At 40.3% G+C, this 22,392-nt stretch overlaps 1 protein-coding gene across 1 annotated transcript in view; it reads right to left on the minus strand.

Moving 5' to 3' along the window:
- NUBP1 (NUBP iron-sulfur cluster assembly factor 1, cytosolic) overlaps nucleotides 1–22,392 on the minus strand; it is a 71,677-nt gene that overhangs the window by 15,577 nt on the left and 33,708 nt on the right. The window contains exons 4-7 of the mRNA XM_053695273.1: nucleotides 21,483–21,551; nucleotides 11,362–11,394; nucleotides 10,523–10,613; nucleotides 9,850–10,004 (exon numbers count right to left, since the gene is read on the minus strand). Coding sequence (XP_053551248.1) covers nucleotides 9,850–10,004; nucleotides 10,523–10,613; nucleotides 11,362–11,394; nucleotides 21,483–21,551 — 348 coding nt within the window. The remainder of the gene's footprint in view (nucleotides 1–9,849; nucleotides 10,005–10,522; nucleotides 10,614–11,361; nucleotides 11,395–21,482; nucleotides 21,552–22,392) is intronic.

Below are 22,392 nucleotides of genomic sequence, written 5' to 3' on the forward strand. Positions count from 1 at the left end.
AGTCCACGGATCATCTTAATTACTAATGGGATATTCACCTCCTGGGCAGCAGGAGGAGGCAAAGAGCACCACAGCAGAGCTGTTAAATAGCTTCTCCCTTCCCTCCCACACCAGTCATTCTCTTTGCCTACGTTAGTGATAGGAAGAGTTAAAGTGAGGTGTTAGATTAGATTCTTCAATTAAGAGTTTATTATTTTTAAAGTAGTGCCAGAGTGTGCTGCTTTGTTCTAGGGTGTAGCCGTAGTCCATATCAGTCTCTTCAGTAGAGCTTTTGGTGGCTTTAGAGCAATGGGAACTTGTGGGACATAATTCTCACTGCGCCTCCCATGTAATTTTTGCTGCCCTTGCCAAGAAAATCTGAGGGATATTACTCAAAACTTTTGTTTTAAATTACAGGTCCATGTAAAGGAGAGGACCTCGCAAACCTAGAAACTGCCTTACTGTCCAGCAGGAGACAATGAGGTAAGTGCTAACTTTATTCTGGGGGTTGAAAAGACTCAGAAGAAAGGTTGGACACTTAATCTTTATTATACCTCGTTGAAATTGACCTATTTATCAGAGGGTTATAGATAGATTCCCCCAGAGGCTTAGGGGACACTTTGGGACAGTTTAAACGCAGACACGGGGGATGCATGGGACATGTGCTCTCATCTCCCGGCGGTTTCATGATAGCCGACCAGGAAAGCCCCTATTGACAGACTGATGCGTATTCTAAGACGGGCTCAGTGGAGGAGTTCCGCTTAGTAAAAATATTTAAATGGGACTTGTGTCTCATCTCCTGGCAGTTTAATAATAGCCGACCGGGAGATCTCCTATTGCCATAACTGTTGAGCCTTTACAAAAGACAAGCTCAGGGTGAGGTATTGAAGGGGACTGTGTTCTCATCTCCCGGCGGTTTAATAATAGCCAACCGGGAGAACATATATTGACATCAGTGTGAGGTGTTTGACATTTAGTCTCTAGGATTAGCAGCTGCCAAGCTGAAGCTGATCAGTCCGTTATTGCGCTCCCGACAGTTCCGCTTTGTAAAACTAAAAAGATCAATGGCGACCGGGAGATTATTATGCCAATGCCCACGATGGGCGAAGTTGTGTGGCACCAATTTAGTTGCGCATCACTTTGTCAGTTTCTTTCCGAGTATCGGAAGGGATAGAGGAGATCATTTATTCTTAAATAGAGAAAGTAACGGACCGGACAGTGTTTCAAAGGACTTAGTCCGGAATATTTAATGTGCAAAGGGCTGACAGGCACTTCAGTACTGTGTGTTTTATTAACCATGTTTGCACACTTAATTTAGAAGTTACTTGTTAAAAATTTAAAGCGACAGTAACATAAAGAAGTTTCTCTTTAAAAGTTAAAGAGACAGTAACGTTTTTTTTCTGGGTTGTTTTTTCTTGGATTATTCACCCATATGTGTGGCAGAGTGTTCCAATAAATCCTACAATGTATCTCCTTATATTTTGATATGAATGGAGAGATACTTACTATAAGAATAAAAACTTTTTTTTTTTTCTCTAAAAGTGCAAAATATTTTATAACCCACACATGCAGTGCCCTGCGCCTCTTCACTAACTCCACCTGGGGTTATTTGACAAAACATTGTTTCTTAAGATCATTAACGCAATATCTGATGTATTTAATCAGTGAATATTGCTGATACAGTAGTAGCTTTTCCCAATTATCCTCCTTGAAGCATGAAGTGGGGGATACTTGGTAATAGATAAGGGGGAAATCTCAGAATCTGTCTGGGTAATTCCTTTCGTTGATACAGAAGAGTTTTCTTTTTACCTTAGGCTTCAACACCTCCGTTTGTTATTAGAAGGTCTCTGATACCCTGGATGACTCCGACATTATCGGAGTAGTCAATCCTAATAAGTTCAGAACACTTTACAGAGTCAGGGAGAAACAGTGTACCCCCTTTTCTCCAGATATAGCAGACTCTATCCAGGAGTCTTGTTAATAGTACCCACGGAAGGGGTGTATGTCAGAGTTTACATCTACCTGCGGTTTGTATTGCTTTGTCACCTGTGTGGTGGCGTACTGTTTTGGTGAGTGGTCTGATTCTATCGGACAGACACTTCTCTCAAAGAAGTCCGGGACAGGATTAAGGCAATTAAGTTAGCCGACTTCTTTATCCCTGATGCTCCTCTTCCAGGTTTAAGCAAGGAGCAATGTTTTCAGGTTTTTGCCATATGGCCCGCAGAGCGTCAAGAAAGATAGGGTCTGCGGATACCTCATCTGAGTATAAACTTTTGGGTGATTCCCTACAAGGGAAGACCTTGTTTGGAACTATTTTGGCGGAAATTCTCTCTATATTCGAGAGGAAAAAGGGATATTCATTCCCCTTTTCTGGAATCAGGACTTTTTCTTCCAGGGCAGATCTTTGCTTTAAAGATTATCTACATAAGAAGAGAGGCATTTTTCCACTGCATAGGAGACCTCTCTGACGTGGGAGCGATAGTCCCTGTTCGGATTCAGGAACAGAGTCTGGAATTTATTCCAACTTGTTAGGGGTTCCCCAAAGGAGGGAACCTTCAGACCTAATCCTTCTTAGAAAGAAAGTCTTCTGCCAAAATTGGACGTGGTCCGTGCTTTAAACTTTTTACCTGCTGGCAACTAAGGATTTCGCCAGTCTTCTGCCTTATTTGTGGTTTTCTCAGGAGAAAGTAAGGGCCAGAAAGCTACTTCTCTTTGTTTCTGGCTGAAGAGTATTATACGTTTTGCATTTGAGATTGCTGGTCTACAGCATCCAGAGAGAGTTACGGCTCATTCCACGAGGGCAGTTGTTTCCTTGTGGACGTTCAAGAATGAAGCTTCTGTGGAACAGATTTGCAAGGCTGCAACTTGGTTCGGTCTTTTTTTTTTTTTTTTATATATATTTATTTTGAATTCAGTACAGTGTACAATCAAATAAATCAAACCTTTTATGCCTCACAGGGCAAGGTAAAGCATATTGAAAAACAAGATATTACAGGATATAAAACATATATACTTTGTCACATTTGATTAATCATCTCAAAGGGGACATTAGTTGTACACTGAGCTGGGTTTTTTCTGTTTACCAATAAAAAAAAGAAGGAGAAAAGAAAAACCAAAAAAAAAAAGAAAGCAAGAAAGAACAAAAACAAGAACTGTAAACATGAACAAAGGACGAAAGAAGAGGAAGAAGAGAGAGGAGAAAAAAAAAAAAAAAAAAAAAAAGGAAAAAAGAAGGGGGACCTCTCGCCTCGACCCCTTTCTCTTAACCAGACTTGATATTAAATTTCTGAACTATTGGATATCCATGTATGTGGAAGCAGATTTAGCAAGACCATTTCAGCAAAGCTTACTGAGGATGTAAAAGGCGCTAAAATCTGTTTTTGTATAGGCCTGGGATAGGAGTTAATAATAGGAAACCACCCTAGAAGAAACTTTTTAATTTTGGCTTCCGAGGCCTCCTTTAGATGATATGATTCAAAAATAATTTGATCTTGGATAGCATATAAGATCTCGGATAGAACCGGCCCTTTTTTAACTTTCCATTTTTTAAGAATGCTCTGCCTTACAGCTAATATTGAGGTATTTAGAGAACGAGTCCAATGCCTGTCCGAACTAGTCGTTGATTCAACTAGAAGGATAATGTCCCGGAACGTGAGAGAGATAGTAACCCCGTATATAGTATTAAACCAAAATAACTTGGTTCGGTCTTTACACTTTTTCAAAGTCCTATAAATTTTGCATTTATCTTGGCTGAGGCCGCTTTTGGGAGTAGGGTTATTCAAGCAGTGGTGCCTTCAGTTGCCTTCAGTTTAGGTTTCCTGTCTTGTCCCTCCCGTATCATCCGTGTACTCTAGCTTGGGTATTGTATCCCTTTAGTAATTAAGATGATCCGTGGACTCATAAAGTCATAAAAAAGAAAATGTATGCTTACCTAATAATTTTATTTCTTTTTTGACACAAACAGTCCACGGCCTGCCCTGTTCTTGTAAGACAGGTTGTTGTTCCTTGTAAACTTCAGACACCTCTGCACCTTGGCTTTTCCTTTCTTTCCTTAACTTCGGCCGAATGACTGGAGTGGGAGGGAAGGGAGGAGCTATTTAACAGCTCTGCTGTGGTGCTCTTTGCCTCCTCCTGCTGACCAGGTGGTGAATATCCCATTAGTAATTAAGATGATCCGTGGACTCATCGTGTCAAAAAAGAAATACATTTATCAGGTAAGCATAAATTTTCTTTTATATATATATATATACATATACACACACACACATATATATATATATATATACACATACACACACACACACACATATATATATATATATATATATACACATACATATATATATATATATATATATATATATATACACACACACATATATATATATATATATATATATATATACACACACACATATATATATATATATATATATATATATATATATATATATGCAAAAAAAGAGTGCACTCAGAGGTCAACTCAGCTAGTCACATTGTGGAACAACTTTTGATGGACCGGTTCCTGCGAGGATTGCCTGTTTCCCTATGGCGGTGGGTCAGCCAGAGTGAACCTAATACTGCTGATTGTCTAGTTGCCCAGGTGGAAAGCTATGTGGCAGCAGGAGAGTTCCTACAGATCCACAACCAAGAAAGATCAAGGACCCTGAAGATCCAGAGTCCCAGTAAATTGGGTAAGACTGTTCCTGGAAAAAGGGGGTCACTGGAGCAACAGATGGGTTTCTACAAACACAGGGACATTACAGCAAGGGGCAATAGTTTTGTGAGGCAGAAAGAGTCCACAAAAGCCTTAAAGATGTTGTCTAATGCCAAAGGACTGCACTGAGAATGATGTTGCGATGAAATGTAATGTTGGCAATATGAGGGACAATTATTCACTGTACTCTCGATCTGTATAATGCAGTTACCAAAAATGATTGTCTTAATGGCCACCCTTGGTACACTGTAAGGGTGGAAGAAAATGAAATTAAAGCTTTGTTGGACTCTGGTAGCATGGTTATGCTCATAGACAAGGGTCTATTGAGAAATACTCCTATTGATAATTACCAGAACCTAGATATTGCCTGTGTCCATGGGGATATACACAAGTATCCAACTGCTGAAGTACTGATTGAAACTCAAAATGGCTCTATAAATCATAGATTTGGTTTAGTAGATAGATTAGTTCATGAAATGATAATAGGCAGAGCTTTTCCCCATTTTTTTAATTTATGGGATGCTGCTGAGAAAGCTATACTGGATTCAGTAGAGGGCGCTGATGGTGATTTTCCATTTTCTGATTTATATGGGGATGACTTAGACAAATTAACTGCTGCTAGATGGAAACAGTAAACCCCTATGGAAACCCTAGTTGGAGGTAACACTGAACAGGATAATGCAGGTCAATCTAATATATCTGATCCGGATGTAGAAATAGCTGACCTAGAGGATAGCCCAAGTAACTTTAGGGCTGCACAATGGGAGTATCCAACTTTAACTATGGCTAGAAACCATATCTCCATAAGAAATGGTACCCCTGTTAAAGGGACACTCAATCAAAATTAAACTTTCATTATTCAGATAGAGCAGCCATTTTAAACAACTTTCCAATTTCCATTATCTAAATGTGCACACAGTCTTTTTATATTTAAACTTTTTGAGTCACCAGCTCCTACTGAGCATGTGCAAGAATAAGCGTATATACATTTGTGAATGGCTGATGGCTGTCACATGGTACGTGTATGCATTTGTTAATGGCTGATGGCTGTCACATGGTACAGGGGGAGTGGAAAAAGACATAGCTTTTAAAATTGTCAGAAAAAAAATCCACTACTCATTTGAAGTTCAGACTAAGTGCTATTGCATTGTCTTGTTATCTTGCATTTGTTGATTATGCAAATCTACTGTGTTGACTGGTCCTTTAATCCTGATAATGTCCTCACCTATCCATACTTTGAAGTGGAGAATGATTTATTGTACAGAGTTTAAAAAAGAGAGTCTGTCAAACAGCTATTAGTACCCCAGGCATATCAACACACTGTATTAAACCTGGCACATAGTCACATACTTGGGGGACACCAGGGGATTGAAAAAACAAGAGAGAATTCTTAGGAGGTTTTATTGGCTTGGTGTAATGGTCACAAATTATTGTTCTTCTTGTCCTGAATGCCAATTAACTGCCCCTCTTACATTTGTGGGTCCTCTTGTAACGTCTGCAAGGGGACACCAGTACATATTGGAAGTAGTAGACTATGCTACCCATTACCATGAGGCAATACCCATGCAAACTACTTCAGCAAAAGCGATTGCTAAGGAGTTAATGTTTAGCCGGGTTGGAATTCCCAAAGAAATATTAACAGACCAAGGTACTCCATTTATGTCGAGAATTACAAAGGAGTTGTAATCTCCTTCATATAAAGCACCTGAAAACATCAGTATCACCAGCAAACTGATGGTCTGGTAGAACTATTCAATAAAACACTTAAGGCTATGCTCAAAAAATGTAATTTATAAAGATGGGAAAAACTGGGACTTCCTTTTGCCTTAGTTAATGTTTGCTATCAGAGAGGTCCCTCAAGCTTCTACTGGGTTTTCGCCCTTTGAACTCTTATATCGAAGACACCCCAGAGTGTTGCTAGACATAGCTAAGGAGACTAAGGAACAGGAGTCAACCCCTCACAGAAGTGTGATAGAACATATAACTCAGATGCAGGAACAAATGACAGCCATTATGCCCATAGTTAGAGAACACATGAAAAATGCCCAACAGCATCAGCAGAACAGAATTGTCAGGGTTTGTGTGTTTAAGCCAGAAGTGCTAGTTCTGGTTCCCACTGTAGAGAACACATTTTTGGCAACATGGCATGGACCATATGAAGTCATTGACAGAGTGGGGGAAGTAAATTACAAAGTAAGACAGCCTGGGAGGCGAAAGGAGTTACAGGTTTACCATGTGAATTTACTTAAGCCATGGAAAGAAAGAGAAACACAGCAGACCTCCCTACAATGGAGAAGACTGACCCCCATAGTCAATATCTCAGAAACCCTGACTATCCACCATAAGAGGGAGGTAAAAGACTTTATCAGCTGAAATAAATATGTTTTCTCCACAGTCCCAGGGAGGACTATAATAATAAATCATGACATTGTCACTGAACCTGGGAAAAGGATAAATCTAAAGCCATATAGAATACCTGAAGCCTGGAGGGAAGCAATCAAATCAGAAATAATCAAAAGTAATCGAAGAATCCTAAAGTGACTGAAGTAGCCCAATCGTGCTTGTACCAAAGCATGATGGCACAATCAGGTTTTGCAATGATTACCGGAAGCTGATTGCAATATCCAAGTTTGATGCATACCCCATGCCAAGGGTTGATGAACTCGTGGAGAGACTCGGGAGAGCCAGGTACCTTACCACATTGGATTTGACCAAGGGTTATTGGCAAGTGCCACTTACAGGACAGGCAAAAGAAAAGACTGCCTTCTCTACTCCAGATGGGCTCTTCCAATACAAGGTGTTACCTTTTGGCCTACATGGGGCTCCAGTAAAATTTCAAAGAATGATGGACAGGATCTTACGCCACATGCTCGTTATGCCACAGCTTACTTAGATGATGTGGTCATACATAGCGAAGATTGGTAGTCTCACTTGGCAAAAGTGCAAGCTGTCCTTAATTCCATAAGAAATACCGGTCTGACAGCAAACCCTAATAAATGTACCATTGGTTTGGAGGAGGCCAAGTATCTTGGCTATTCAATTGAAAGAGGAATAGTGAAGCCACAACTTGCTAAAGTTGAAGCCATAAGGAACTGGCCACGACCTATGACGAAGAAACAAGTCCGAACATTTATTGGGCTTGTTGGCTACTACAAAAGGTTTATCTCCAACTTTGCTACTATAGCGGGTCCTTTTAACTGACCTCACTAAAGCAAAAGCTCCAGCAATAGTGAAATGGTCCCCTGAAGCTGAACAAGCATGTCAAAATCTCAAGAAAGCCATATGTAGACAGCCGGTGTTAGCCACCCCTGGTTTTTCAAAGGAGTTCGTTTTACAGACAGATGCCTCTGATATAGGGCTTGGAGCAGTACTTTCCCAGGAAAATCAAAGTGAAGAGCACCCAATACTATACCTCAGCAGGAAACTTCAACCTAGAGAAAATAACTATTCGATAGTTGAAAAGGAGTGTCTAGCAATTAAATGGGCTGTTGAAACTCTCAAATATTATTTGTTGGGCAGAAAATTTATGCTAGTTACTGATCATGCACATCTCAAATGGATGAGTCAAAATAAGGATAATAATAGTAGAGTTACACACTGGTTCCTTAGTTTGAAACCCTATCACTTCTCAGTAGAACACAGGGCAGAATGTAAACAGGGTAATGCTAATGGCCTTTCACGTATGCATACGCTTTTGGTCATGGTCACTCACCCCACTAGGTCTGAGCTGGGGGAGGATGTGTGACAGAACCCAAGGCATAGTATTGGAAGGTGTCTATATTCCCCCAAAAGTGATGCAGTGCAGGGTATGGTCTGACAACACCAGGGAGAATAGTTGTGTTCGTTTACCACATAAAGAAAACGTGATTTATTTCTGGGTCCCTGGGGTGGAGAATTTGGAGAGTAGGGCGGGCCAGTGCTCCACCCCGCAGTTTGCAGGCAGCACATCATGTGAGAAAGTCCAGTCCAGGAATTACGTCTCTAACAGCTAGCTACTCACCTGCATGTGGTAAATGACAGCAGGTGCTAATAAAAATCCCTAGTCAGGGATTCAGAGGCAGAATGCCAGCAGTAAGGGATACTGCAACACTCTCCTAATACAGAGGAATTATCTCTAAAAGGATAAACAAAGTTTGAAAGGTCTGTGCATTTATCTTTTGTGAAAAGCCAACTTAGTGCAGTCAGTTATACCTGTTAGTAAGTGCTCAGTGGAGCAAGCGTCTTGTTTTCTTTATGTTTATATTGCCTGACCTGTAAATAAATGGACTATATTTTATAAAGCTACAACCTTGTGTGGTGTTTCCAGCTTTGAAGACTGTGTGGTTGGAAGATCCCAGGTCACAACACACACATATATATACATATACACACACACAGTAGGTACAATATTAGTCAGCTGCTATGTCGCAGCCAGGAGATCATCGATCACATTGTCAAGTCTAACTGCACATGATATCCCGGTGTGAGAATGTCAAGGATGATAATCTTTATTTCAGACAAGGTTAAAGGGACAGTCTACACCAGAATTTTTATTGTTTTAAAAAATAGATAATCCCTTTATTACCCATTTCCCAGTTTTGCATAACTAACACAGTTATAATAATATACTTTTAACCTCTGTGATTATCTTGTATCTAAGCCTCTGCAAACTGCCCCTTTTTTCAGTTCTTTTGACAGACTTGCAGTCTAACCAATCAGTGCCTGCTCCCAGATAACTTCTCCTGCACGAGCACAGTGTTATCTATATGAAATGCGTGAACTAACACCCTCTAGTGGTGAAAAACTGTTAAAATGCAATCTGAAAGAGGTGGGCTTCAAGGTCTAAGAAATTAGCATATGAACCTCCTAGGTTAAGCTTTCAACTAAGAATACCAAGAGAACAAAGCAAAATTGGTGATAAAAGTAAATTGGAAAATTGTTTAAAATTACATGCTCTATCTGAGTCATGAAAGTTTATTTTGGCCTAGACTGTCCCTTTAAGGACTGAGATTAGGATTAACCCATTGAATGCCTGACAGCTCTCTCCAGCACCAAAAGGGTAAATGAGGCTTTACCTTTTGGAGCCAAAGTGACCTGCAACACTCCTGTGGCAACACTGCTGTGGCCACTTTCTGGTCATGGAAACGTGGCAGTGGTATTTTGATCCCGCTCACCTGAGGAGTAGTAATAAGGACGGCTCCGTCAATGCCAGCGGCGCTCAGATACTGTACTATAGAGAGGTGTTCATCTGATGTACCAGGGGGTGTATCGATAATCAGATAATCCAGTTCACCCCAGTCTACATCTCTCAGGAATTGTTTAATCATCCCTGCAAGCAAAATATTACAAACACAAAACTATGTACTCAACATAATATATACATAACGGGTGAAGAATCTGCAACTTTCATTATGAAATGGTGTTTTATTTGAACCGTTGGGCCAATCTATAATTTTGCAGTTTTTGTTTATTTGACACTATAAATACAACATAAAACAACAAATTGTGAACGTGTATGTAAAGGTAGTTCTGTTAATTTACTGGTTACTCTACCCACAGCCCTTTGTTAATAAATAGCCTCCACTTCAACATTTGGAACAAGTAATTAGTCCCTGGTTCAAGAGCTACATAGAGCAGATAAGCCAGATATTTAAGACTAAAAAAATCTTACAAATTCTGCAAATAAGAAATAATGTGATTAAGTAAATCTACAGAACATACAAAGTAAAAAATACATTTCTAATTAGTAACACTAGGTCTTCATGTGTGGCAAGTATTTGTCCAATCACATTAAGGGCAAGTGGACAGGTATTTAGTGTATGGACCGGGAAAGTGAGTAATAAATACCATTTTTTTTGGGACCTCTCCATATAACAGCATCGTCCGGACTGCTGAGCAAGAATCCAATGGACATCACAGCCAAATTATCTTCTACATACTGAAAGGCAGCCAAATATATCTTTATAAAGCTACACTTCCACAGAGATTTTATTCAAAAAGAGAAAAGCAAAAATTATCCCACATAAGCACTTAAAGTGATTGTAAAGTTTAATGAATTACCGCCCAGTAACTAAAAATAATCTTAAACAGGGGCACTTTAATTTATTAAACTTTACAATGATGCTTCTTTTTTAAAATATTTACTGTTACGTTAAACATACCGCCGATCCTCCGCCCGCATATCCTTCTGTATTTAGCAGATCGATGACGAATCCGGCTTTCTCCAATTGTTGCGAGCCCCACAAGCTGGACGCCAAATGGGGCACGCAACGATTGGAGGGAGATGGATCATCATCAATCTGCTTAATACAGTACAAGATGCGGGAGGAGGATCAGCATTATGTTTACCATAACGCAATGGTAAATATTTTAAAAAAGAGGTGTCTTTGTAAAGTTTAATTAAAGTGCCCCTGTTTTTAAGATTACTTTTAGATACTGGGCAGTAATTCATTAAACTTTACAATCACGTTAACTCTTTATTGAGCTCTGTAAATTCTGTTAAAATCCTTTTTAGGACAGACCAGCATTGTATTAATAAATGTTTGACAGGATCACAGGATTCTAACAGTACCGGTCGTTAGATTATGAATTTTAATTAACACTGGACCTGCAGCATTATTTTATAGATACAGCTTGTTGGTATGTGCTTATATTATGGATTTGGTTTCAGTTGTACAGATACTTACCACAGGAGACCAACCAGATCCACTCTGGTGAACCTAGAAAATATAGAAGAGCACACTTAAATCAACTGGGAGGTTTAAAATGCAAAAAAGTTATCTTGGTCAGTAATGCACACATTGCATGCTCTAATGAATTAAACAAGTCATTTTCTGGAATTACTATTTGAGGTGATTTAAAATGTAATAAACACAGTAATATTGCAGTGAATAAGGCCAGTAGAGTGCTTGGTGTATTGGTAGAGGTATTTGCAGCAGAAAGAGATGGGAAGGCCTGGAAAAAAAAAACATAAAAATGGGGGGGGGGGCCAGTTTTTTTTTCCCCAAGCTGTTATTTTTTCCGTAAAATTTGAAGAAAAAAAAAAAATATGCAGTGTGGAATATGTTCTTTTACAATGATAAATAATATGTCTATGACATGGTATTCAAACTTTATAACACAAAGACCTTAATGAAAGACGTCTGAGACTTTATGTAAAGTCTCAAATCATTACAAGTTCTCTCAGCTGAAGACAAACGCTGCAATACAATTCAAGTACACTGCACATCTCAATGTAATTCTCAAATAAGAGAAATAAGCATGTCTCCCTCTAGGGGGCACTGCAGAGGAATGGCTTCAGTTTAGTTTGCTTATGGGCTCTATCTTGTACCTCCTACAGTGGGCGATTGTTGGTGTACAGTAGATGATTGTTTCTGTCCTCTCAAATAATGCCAGTTGCTTACCTTTTTATTTGCAATTTTACATCTCTAACCAGAAATAGTAAGTACTGCAGTGAGTAAGGTCAGTAGAGTGCTTGGTGTTATTGGTAGAGGTATTTGCAGCAGAAATAGTAAGTACTGCAGTGAGTAAGGTCAGTAGAGTGCTTTGTGTTATTGGTAGAGGTATTTGCAGCAGAAATAGTAAGTACTGCAGTGAGTAAGGTCAGTAGAGTGCTTGGTGTTATCAGTGGCGGTATTTGCAGCAGAAATAATAAGTACTGCAGTGAGTAAGGTCAGTAGAGTGCTTGGTGTTATCAGTGGCGGTATTTGCAGCAGAAATAATAAGTACTGCAGTGAGTAAGGTCAGTAGAGTGCTTGGTGTTATCTGTGGAGGTATATGCAGTGAGTAAGGTCAGTAGAGTGCTTGGTGTTATCTGTGGAGGTATTTGCAGTGAGTAAGGTCAGTAGAGTGCTTGGTGTTATCCGTGGAGGTATTTGCAGTGAGTAAGGTCAGTAGAGTGCTTGGTGTTATCCGTGGAGGTATTTGCAGTAGAAATAATAAGTACTGCAGTGAGTAAGGTCAGTAGAGTGCTTGGTGTTTTCCGTGGAGGTATATGCAGCAGAAATAGTAAGTACTGCAGTGAGTAAGGTCAGTAGAGTGCTTGGTGTTATCCGTGGAGGTATTTGCAGCAGAAATAGTAAGTACTGCAGTGAGTAAGTTTAGTAGAGTGCTTAGTGTTATCCGTGGAGGTATATGCAGCAGAAATAGTAAGTACTGCAGTGAGTAAGGTCAGTAGAGTGCTTGGTGTTATCCGTGGAGGTATTTGCAGCAGAAATAGTAAGTACTGCAGTGAGTAAGGTCAGTAGAGTGCTTGGTGTTATTGGTAGAGGTATTTGCAGCAGAAATAGTAAATCCTGCAGTGAGTAAGGTCAGTAGAGTGCTTGGTGTTATTGGTAGAGGTATTTGCAGCAGAAATAGTAAGTACTGCAGTGAGTAAGGTCAGTAGAGTGCTTGGTGTTATCCGTGGAGGTATTTGCAGTGAGTAAGGTCAGTAGAGTGCTTGGTGTTATCTGTGGAGGTATTTGCAGCAGAAATAATAAGTACTGCAGTGAGTAAGGTCAATAGAGTGCTTGGTGTTATCTGTGGAGGTATTTGCAGCAGAAATAGTAAGTACTGCAGTGAGTAAGGTCAGTAGAGTGCTTGGTGTTATTGGTAGAGGTATTTGCAGCAGAAATAGTAAGTACTGCAGTGAGTAAGGTCAGTAGAGTGCTTGGTGTTATCCGTGGAGGTATTTGCAGTGAGTAAGGTCAGTAGAGTGCTTGGTGTTATCTGTGGAGGTATTTGCAGCAGAAATAATAAGGACTGCAGTGAGTAAGGTCAATAGAGTGCTTGGTGTTATCTGTGGAGGTATTTGCAGCAGAAATAGTAAGTACTGCAGTGAGTAAGGTCAGTAGAGTGCTTGGTGTTATCTGTGGAGGTATTTGCAGCAGAAATAGTAAGTACTGCAGTGAGTAAGGTCAGTAGAGTGCTTGGTGTTATCCGTGGAGGTATTTGCAGCAGAAATAGTAAGTACTGCAGTGAGTAAGGTCAGTAGAGTGCTTGGTGTTATCTGTGGAGGTATTTGCAGCAGAAATAGTAAGTACTGCAGTGAGTAAGGTCAGTAGAGTGCTTGGTGTTATCTGTGAAGGTATTTGCAGCAGAAATAACATAATTTATGCTTACCTGATAAATTCCTTTCTTCTGTAGTGTGATCAGTCCACGGGTCATCATTACTTCTGGGATATTACTCCTCCCCAACAGGAAGTGCAAGAGGATTCACCCAGCAGAGCTGCATATAGCTCCTCCCCTCTACGTCACTCCCAGTCATTCGACCAAGGACCAACGAGAAAGGAAAAGCCAAGGGTGAAGTGGTGACTGGAGTATAAATTAAAAAATATTTACCTGCCTTAAAAACAGGGCGGGCCGTGGACTGATCACACTACAGAAGAAAGGAATTTATCAGGTAAGCATAAATTATGTTTTCTTCTGTTAAGTGTGATCAGTCCACGGGTCATCATTACTTCTGGGATACCAATACCAAAGCAAAAGTACACGGATGACGGGAGGGATAGGCAGGCTCTTTATACAGAAGGAACCACTGCCTGAAGAACCTTTCTCCCAAAAATAGCCTCCGATGAAGCAAAAGTGTCAAATTTGTAAAATTTGGAAAAAGTATGAAGCGAAGACCAAGTTGCAGCCTTGCAAATCTGCTCAACAGAGGCCTCATTCTTGAAGGCCCAAGTGGAAGCCACAGCTCTAGTAGAATGAGCTGTAATTCTTTCAGGAGGCTGCTGTCCAGCAGTCTCATAAGCTAAACGAATTATGCTACGAAGCCAAAAAGAAAGAGAGGTAGCAGAAGCTTTTTGACCTCTCCTCTGCCCAGAGTAAACGACAAACAGAGAAGACGTTTGTCGAAATTCCTTAGTTGCCTGTAAGTAAAATTTTAGAGCACGGACTACATCCAGGTTGTGCAGTAGACGTTCCTTCTTCGAAGAAGGATTTGGGCACAAAGAAGGAACAACAATCTCTTGATTGATATTCCTGTTAGTAACTACCTTAGGTAAGAACCCAGGTTTAGTACGCAGAACTACCTTATCCGAATGAAAAATCAAATAAGGAGAATCACAATGTAAGGCTGATAATTCAGAGACTCTTCGAGCCGAGGAAATAGCCATTAAAAATAGAACTTTCCAAGATAACAACTTTATATCAATGGAATGAAGGGGTTCAAACGGAACGCCCTGTAAAACATTAAGAACAAGGTTTAAACTCCATGGTGGAGCAACAGTTTTAAACACAGGCTTAATCCTGGCCAAAGCCTGACAAAAAGCCTGGACGTCAGGAACTTCTGACAGACGTTTGTGTAACAGAATGGACAGAGCTGAGATCTGTCCCTTTAATGAACTAGCAGATAAACCCTTTTCTAAACCTTCTTGTAGAAAAGACAATATCCTAGGAATCCTAACCTTACTCCAAGAGTAACCTTTGGATTCACACCAATATAGGTATTTACGCCATATCTTATGGTAAATCTTTCTGGTAACAGGTTTCCTAGCCTGTATTAAGGTATCAATAACTGACTCAGAAAACCCACGTCTTGATAAAATCAAGCGTTCAATTTCCAAGCAGTCAGCTTCAGAGAAGTTAGATTTTGATGTTTGAAGGGACCCTGTATCAGAAGGTCCTGTCTCAGAGGTAGAGACCAAGGTGGACAGGATGACATGTCCACCAGGTCTGCATACCAAGTCCTGCGTGGCCACGCAGGTGCTATTAGAATCACTGATGCTCTCTCTTGTTTGATTCTGGCAATCAATCGAGGAAGCATCGGGAAGGGTGGAAACACGTAAGCCATCCTGAAGTCCCAAGGTGCTGTCAGGGCATCTATCAGGACTGCTCCTGGATCCCTGGATCTGGACCCGTAACGAGGAAGCTTGGCGTTCTGTCGAGACGCCATGAGATCTATCTCTGGTTTGCCCCAACGTCGAAGTATTTGGGCAAAGACCTCCGGATGAAGTTCCCACTCCCCCGGATGAAAAGTCTGACGACTTAAGAAATCCGCCTCCCAGTTCTCCACTCCCGGGATGTGGATTGCTGACAGGTGGCAAGAGTGAGACCCTGCCCAGCGAATTATCTTTGATACTTCCATCATAGCTAGGGAGCTTCTTGTCCCTCCCTGATGGTTGATGTAAGCTACAGTCGTGATGTTGTCCGACTGAAACCTGATGAACCCCCGAGTTGTCAACTGGGGCCAAGCCAGGAGGGCATTGAGAACTGCTCTCAATTCCAGAATGTTTATTGGCAGGAGACTCTCCTCCTGACTCCATTGTCCCTGAGCCTTCAGAGAATTCCAGACGGCACCCCAACCTAGAAGGCTGGCGTCTGTTGTTACAATTGTCCAGTCTGGTCTGCTGAATGGCATCCCCCTGGACAGATGTGGCCGAGAAAGCCACCATAGAAGAGAATTTCTGGTCTCTTGATCCAGATTCAGAGAAGGGGATAAGTCTGAGTAATCCCCATTCCACTGACTTAGCATGCACAGTTGCAGTGGTCTGAGGTGTAAGCGTGCAAAGGGTACTATGTCCATTGCCGCTACCATTAAGCCGATTACCTCCATGCATTGAGCCACTGACGGGTGTTGAATGGAATGAAGGGTGCGGCAAGCACTTTGAAGTCTTGTTAGCCTGTCCTCTGTCAGGTAAATCTTCATTTCTACAGAATCTATAAGAGTCCCCAGGAAGGGAACTCTTGTGAGTGGAACGAGTGAACTTTTCTTTTCGTTCACCTTCCATCCATGTGACCTTAGAAATGCCAGTACTAACTCTGTATGAGACTTGGCAGTTTGAAAGCTTGAAGCTTGTATCAGAATGTCGTCTAGGTATGGAGCTACCGAGATTCCCCGCGGTCTTAGTACCGCCAGAAGAGCACCCAGAACCTTTGTGAAGATTCTTGGAGCTGTAGCCAATCCGAATGGAAGAGCCACAAACTGGTAATGCCTGTCTAGGAAGGCAAACCTTAGGTACCGGTAATGATCTTTGTGAATCGGTATGTGAAGGTAAGCATCTTTTAAATCTACAGTGGCCATGTACTGACCCTCTTGGATCATAGGTAAAATTGTCCGAATAGTCTCCATCTTGAACGATGGAACTCTTAGGAATTTGTTTAGGATCTTTAAGTCCAGGATTGGTCTGAAAGTTCCCTCTTTTTTGGGAACCACAAACAGATTTGAGTAAAACCCCTGTCCCTGTTCCGATCGTGGAACTGGATGGATTACTCCCATTAACAAGAGCTCTTGTACGCAGCGTAGAAACGCCTCTTTCTTTGTCTGGATTGTTGACAACCTTGACAGATGAAATCTCTCTCTTGGAGGAGAGTATTTGAAGTCCAGAAGGTATCCCTGAGATATTATCTCTAGCGCCCAGGGATCCTGGACATCTCTTGCCCAAGCCTGGGCGAAGAGAGAAAGTCTGCCCCCCACTAGATCCGATCCCGGATCGGGGGCCCTCAATTCATGCTGTTTTAGGGGCAGCAGCAGGTTTCCTGGTCTGCTTGCCCTTGTTCCAGGACTGGTTAGGTTTCCAGCCTTGTCTGTAGCGAGCAACAGCTCCTTCCTGTTTTGGTGCAGAGGAAGTTGATGCTGCTCCTGCTTTGAAATTACGAAAGGAACGAAAATTAGACTGTCTAGCCTTAGCTTTGGCTTTGTCCTGAGGCAGGGCATGGCCTTTACCTCCTGTAATGTCAGCGATAATCTCTTTCAACCCGGGCCCGAATAAGGTCTGCCCTTTGAAAGGTATATTAAGCAATTTAGACTTAGAAGTAACATCAGCTGACCAGGATTTTAGCCACAGCACCCTGCGTGCCTGAATGGCGAATCCTGAATTCTTCGCCGTAAGTTTAGTTAGATGTACTACGGCCTCCGAAATGAATGAATTAGCTAGTTTAAGGACTCTAAGCCTGTCCGTAATGTCGTCCAGAGTAGCTGAACTAATGTTCTCTTCCAGAGACTCAATCCAGAATGCCGCTGCAGCCGTGATCGGCGCAATGCATGCAAGGGGTTGCAATATAAAACCTTGTTGAACAAACATTTTCTTAAGGTAACCCTCTAATTTTTTATCCATTGGATCTGAAAAAGCACAGCTATCCTCCACCGGGATAGTGGTACGCTTAGCTAAAGTAGAAACTGCTCCCTCCACCTTAGGGACCGTTTGCCATAAGTCCCGTGTGGTGGCGTCTATTGGAAACATTTTTCTAAATATCGGAGGGGGTGAGAACGGCACACCGGGTCTATCCCACTCCTTAGTAACAATTTCAGTAAGTCTCTTAGGTATAGGAAAAAACCTCAGTACTCGCCGGTACCGCAAAATATTTATCCAACCTACACATTTTCTCTGGTATTGCAACTGTGTTACAATCATTCAGAGCCGCTAACACCTCCCCTAGTAATACACGGAGGTTTTCCAGTTTAAATTTAAAATTTGAAATATCTGAATCCAGTCTGTTTGGATCAGAACCGTCACCCACAGAATGAAGTTCTCCGTCCTCATGTTCTGCCACCTGTGACGCAGTGTCTGACATGGCCCTAATATTATCAGCGCATTCTGTTCTCACCCCAGAGTGATCACGCTTACCTCTTAGTTCTGGTAATTTAGCCAAAACTTCAGTCATAACAGTAGCCATATCCTGTAATGTGATTTGTAATGGCCGCCCAGATGTACTCGGCGCTACAATATCACGCACCTCCCGAGCGGGAGATGCAGGTACTGACACGTGAGGCGAGTTAGTCGGCATAACTCTCCCCTCGTTGTTTGGTGAAATTTGTTCAATTTGTACAGATTGACTTTTATTTAAAGTAGCATCAATACAGTTAGTACATAAATTTCTATTGGGCTCCACTTTGGCATTGCAACAAATGACACAGGTATCTTCCTCTGAATCAGACATGTTTAACACACTAGCAAATAAACTTGCAACTTGGAATACAATTCAATTAGAATAATATTAAAAACGTACTGTGCCTTTAAGAAGCACAGAAGATCTATAACAGTTGAAAATTAATAGATTGAAACAGTTATAGCCTCAATCCTTGTAAACAACACAACTTTAGCAAAGGTTTAATCCCATTAGCAAAGATAACAAATTCTGAAAGCAGGAAACAAATTACAGAATAAACGTTTTTTTATCTCAGTCAACTATAATTCTCACAGCTCTGCTGAGAGAAATTACCTCCCTCAAAATAAGTTTTGAAGACCCCTGAGTTCTGTAGAGATGAACCGGATCATGCAGGAAATACAATGAGCTGCTGACTGAAATATCTGATGCGTAGCAAAAGCGCCAAAAAAACGGCCCCTCCCCCTCACACACAGCAGTGAGAGAGAACAGAAACTGTCAGAAAAAAGATTAAGCAACTGCCAAGTGGAAAAAAAATGCCCAAACATTTATTCACTCAGTACCTCAGCAAATGATAACGATTTTACATTCCAGCAAAAACGTTAAACATAATTTCTAGTTATTAAACAGCTTTATGTACTTCTTACAGTGTAATTCTAGTGAAGTACCATTCCCCAGAATACTGAAGTGTAAAGTATACATACATGACATTATATCGGTATGGCAGGATTTTCTCATCAATTCCATTGTCAGAAAATAAAAACTGCTACATACCTCTATGCAGATTCGTCTGCCCGCTGTCCCCTGATCTGAAGTTTACCTCTCCTCAGATGGCCGAGAAACAGCAATATGATCTTAACTACTCCGGCTAAAATCATAGCAAAAACTCTGGTAGATTCTTCTTCAAACTCTGCCAGAGAGGTAATAACACACTCCGGTGCTATTTTAAAATAACAAACTTTTGATTGAAGATATAAAACTAAGTATAATCACCATAGTCCTCTCACACATCCTATCTAGTCGTTGGGTGCAAGAGAATGACTGGGAGTGACGTAGAGGGGAGGAGCTATATGCAGCTCTGCTGGGTGAATCCTCTTGCACTTCCTGTTGGGGAGGAGTAATATCCCAGAAGTAATGATGACCCGTGGACTGATCACACTTAACAGAAGAAAGTAAGTACTGCAGTGAGTAAGGTCAGTAGAGTGCTTGGTGTTATCCGTGGAGGTATTTGCAGCAGAAATAGTAAGGTTCTTATACCACTTTACAGAACACTAGTTAGGCCTCATCTTGTGTATAGTTTACAGTTCTGGAGACCATAACTCCAGAAGGATATAAATGAATTGCAATCTGCACAAAGATGGCTACTAAATGGTACATGGGCTAAAAAAAAAAAAATGTACCAGGAAAGGCTCAATTAACTAAATATATAAAGCTTAGATGAGAGAAGTGAAAGAGGTGATATGATAGTAACATTTAAGTATATTAAGGGGATTAGCAAAGCGGAGGCAGAGTATTTTTCATAAAAAAAATAAAATTCAAGAACAAGAAGTAACAATCTGGAACTTTAGGGGAGTAGGTTAGGAGTCATTTTCAGAAGAACTTCTTCACAGAAAGAGTGGTCGATTTATGGAATAAACTACATTAGAGGTGGTAATAAACAATGTGGGGGACTTTAAAAATGCAATTTTCACACAACTTTAGTTTCAATATTTTAAGGATGGTCTCCAATCACAATGAGCTTGACGTAAAAAAAAAAAGAATAATCAGGACCCCTTAAAGGGACATTTTAGTCAAAATTATTAAGGGGATTAGCAAAGCGGAGGCAGAGTATTTTTCATAAAAAAAATAAAATTCAAGAACAAGAAGTAACAATCTGGAACTTTAGGGGAGTAGGTTAGGAGTCATTTTCAGAAGAACTTCTTCACAGAAAGAGTGGTCGATTTATGGAATAAACTACATTAGAGGTGGTAATAAACAATGTGGGGGACTTTAAAAATGCAATTTTCACACAACTTTAGTTTCAATATTTTAAGGATGGTCTCCAATCACAATGAGCTTGACGTAAAAAAAAAAAAGAATAATCAGGACCCCTTAAAGGGACATTTTAGTCAAAATTAAACTTTCATGATTCAGATAGGGCATGTCATTTTAAACAACTTTCCAGTGTACTTTTATCAACAAATTTGCTTTGTTTTCTTGGCATTCTTTGTTGAAAGCTAAACCTAGGTAGGCTCATATGCTAATTTCTAAGCCTTGAAGGCCGTCTCTTATGTCAGGGCCTTTTTACAGTTTCACAGCTAGACAGTGCTAGTTTATGTGTGTCATACAGATAAGATAGTGCTCACGCCCGTTGGGTTATTTATGAGTCAGCACTGATTGGCTAAAATGCAAGTTTGTCAAAAGTACTGAGATAAGGAGGCAGTCTGCAGAGGGCTTAGATACAAGGTAATCACAGAGGTAAAAAGTATATTAATATAACAGTGTTATGCAAAACTAGGGAATGGGTAATAAAGGGGTTATTTATCTTTTTAAACAATAACAATTCTGGAGTAGACTGTCCCTTTCAATTAGTTAAGTTACTAAAAGCGTGAAGATAAAAAAAAAAAAGTTAATATCAAAATAGAAGTCTCCATGGAGTGAAGACAAAAATATGAGATGAGCTTTCTGTCAAAGTTCTCACAGCTGGCGAACTACTGCTAGGGTGAGACAAGAAAATAACCATGATGAACATATAGAAAGACTATACAATTCAGGATATTCAACGTTACTATTGATATAGTGTTTTGGCTTTTGTATTTGTTTCACTAGTTCAGATTGTTTGTATGTACAGCACTCAAACAACCAATGTATTGATAATACCACAGTTTATACCAAAAATGCTAAAGGAGATGACAAAGTGCAGATATTACACAGTCTGCCCTCTACACTTCACCATCACATCACACACTCCCTTAGCAAACACATAACGGGTACATACAATATATTCTGTTTCATTAGAAATTACCTGTTCGCCCTCTAGACCCATCATTGTTGGAATCGATGGTCCACAGATATCCACATCAAGCAAAGCTATCTGTAGGAAACAAGGGATGTTCAAACTCATTTTATAACTTATTAACGGCAAATAAATATGTATAATTGTTAAAGGGACATTACTTTCATTATACACATTTATATATATATATATATTTATATAAATACTAATTAGTGCATTGCAAAATATCTGTATACAAAACACATTTTAAAAGCAATACAACTTCCATTGTGCTAGTATTGTTTTTCCTTGAAGAGTCTGCAGAGCGTTTTTTAAGCTTATTACATTTGTGGTGTTGAGTCTGGGTCCTTTATCAATCAGTATCTTAAACTAAAGAAGAACATAATTTCTTATAAGTGTCCAACACCCAGGACAAACTTCCTATTATTAGGCATGTGCACTCGGATCATTCATGACGATCCAAATGCGGAAGAGGGAGTGTAATTTCTTCTGCTGGCTGTGGTTACATAAGCTTGTCAGTATAGTATAAAAAGGTGATACAGAAAAAGAGAGACATTAAGTGGCACACACAACTATTTGTGAGGTAATCACTGGCTAGTGTAGCAATGGGTAGGGTCAGAAAGGGACTGTGAAACTTAACATATATTACAATAAAAAATAGACTTATTGTCCTATATTAAAAAGGGTGATAAAATAGTAAATCAAGGTAACTGCCGCCTCCTGTATGTTCTCACCAATTACACAAAATAGGTGAAAAGACCGCTAATCAACAATAAGAAAATGGGGAATGTGTTGCCTAAAGCGCATCCGCCAGACTACCGTGTGTTAAGAGGAATCCTTAGTCTCTAAAGAAAAACAGTTTAATTAAACTTAACACAATAGTCTCAGCTGTTTGTTAGTAACATCGGAGTTACCGCGC

Source organism: Bombina bombina, chromosome 11 (genome assembly GCF_027579735.1).
Source record: "Bombina bombina isolate aBomBom1 chromosome 11, aBomBom1.pri, whole genome shotgun sequence".
NCBI lineage: Eukaryota > Metazoa > Chordata > Amphibia > Anura > Bombinatoridae > Bombina > Bombina bombina.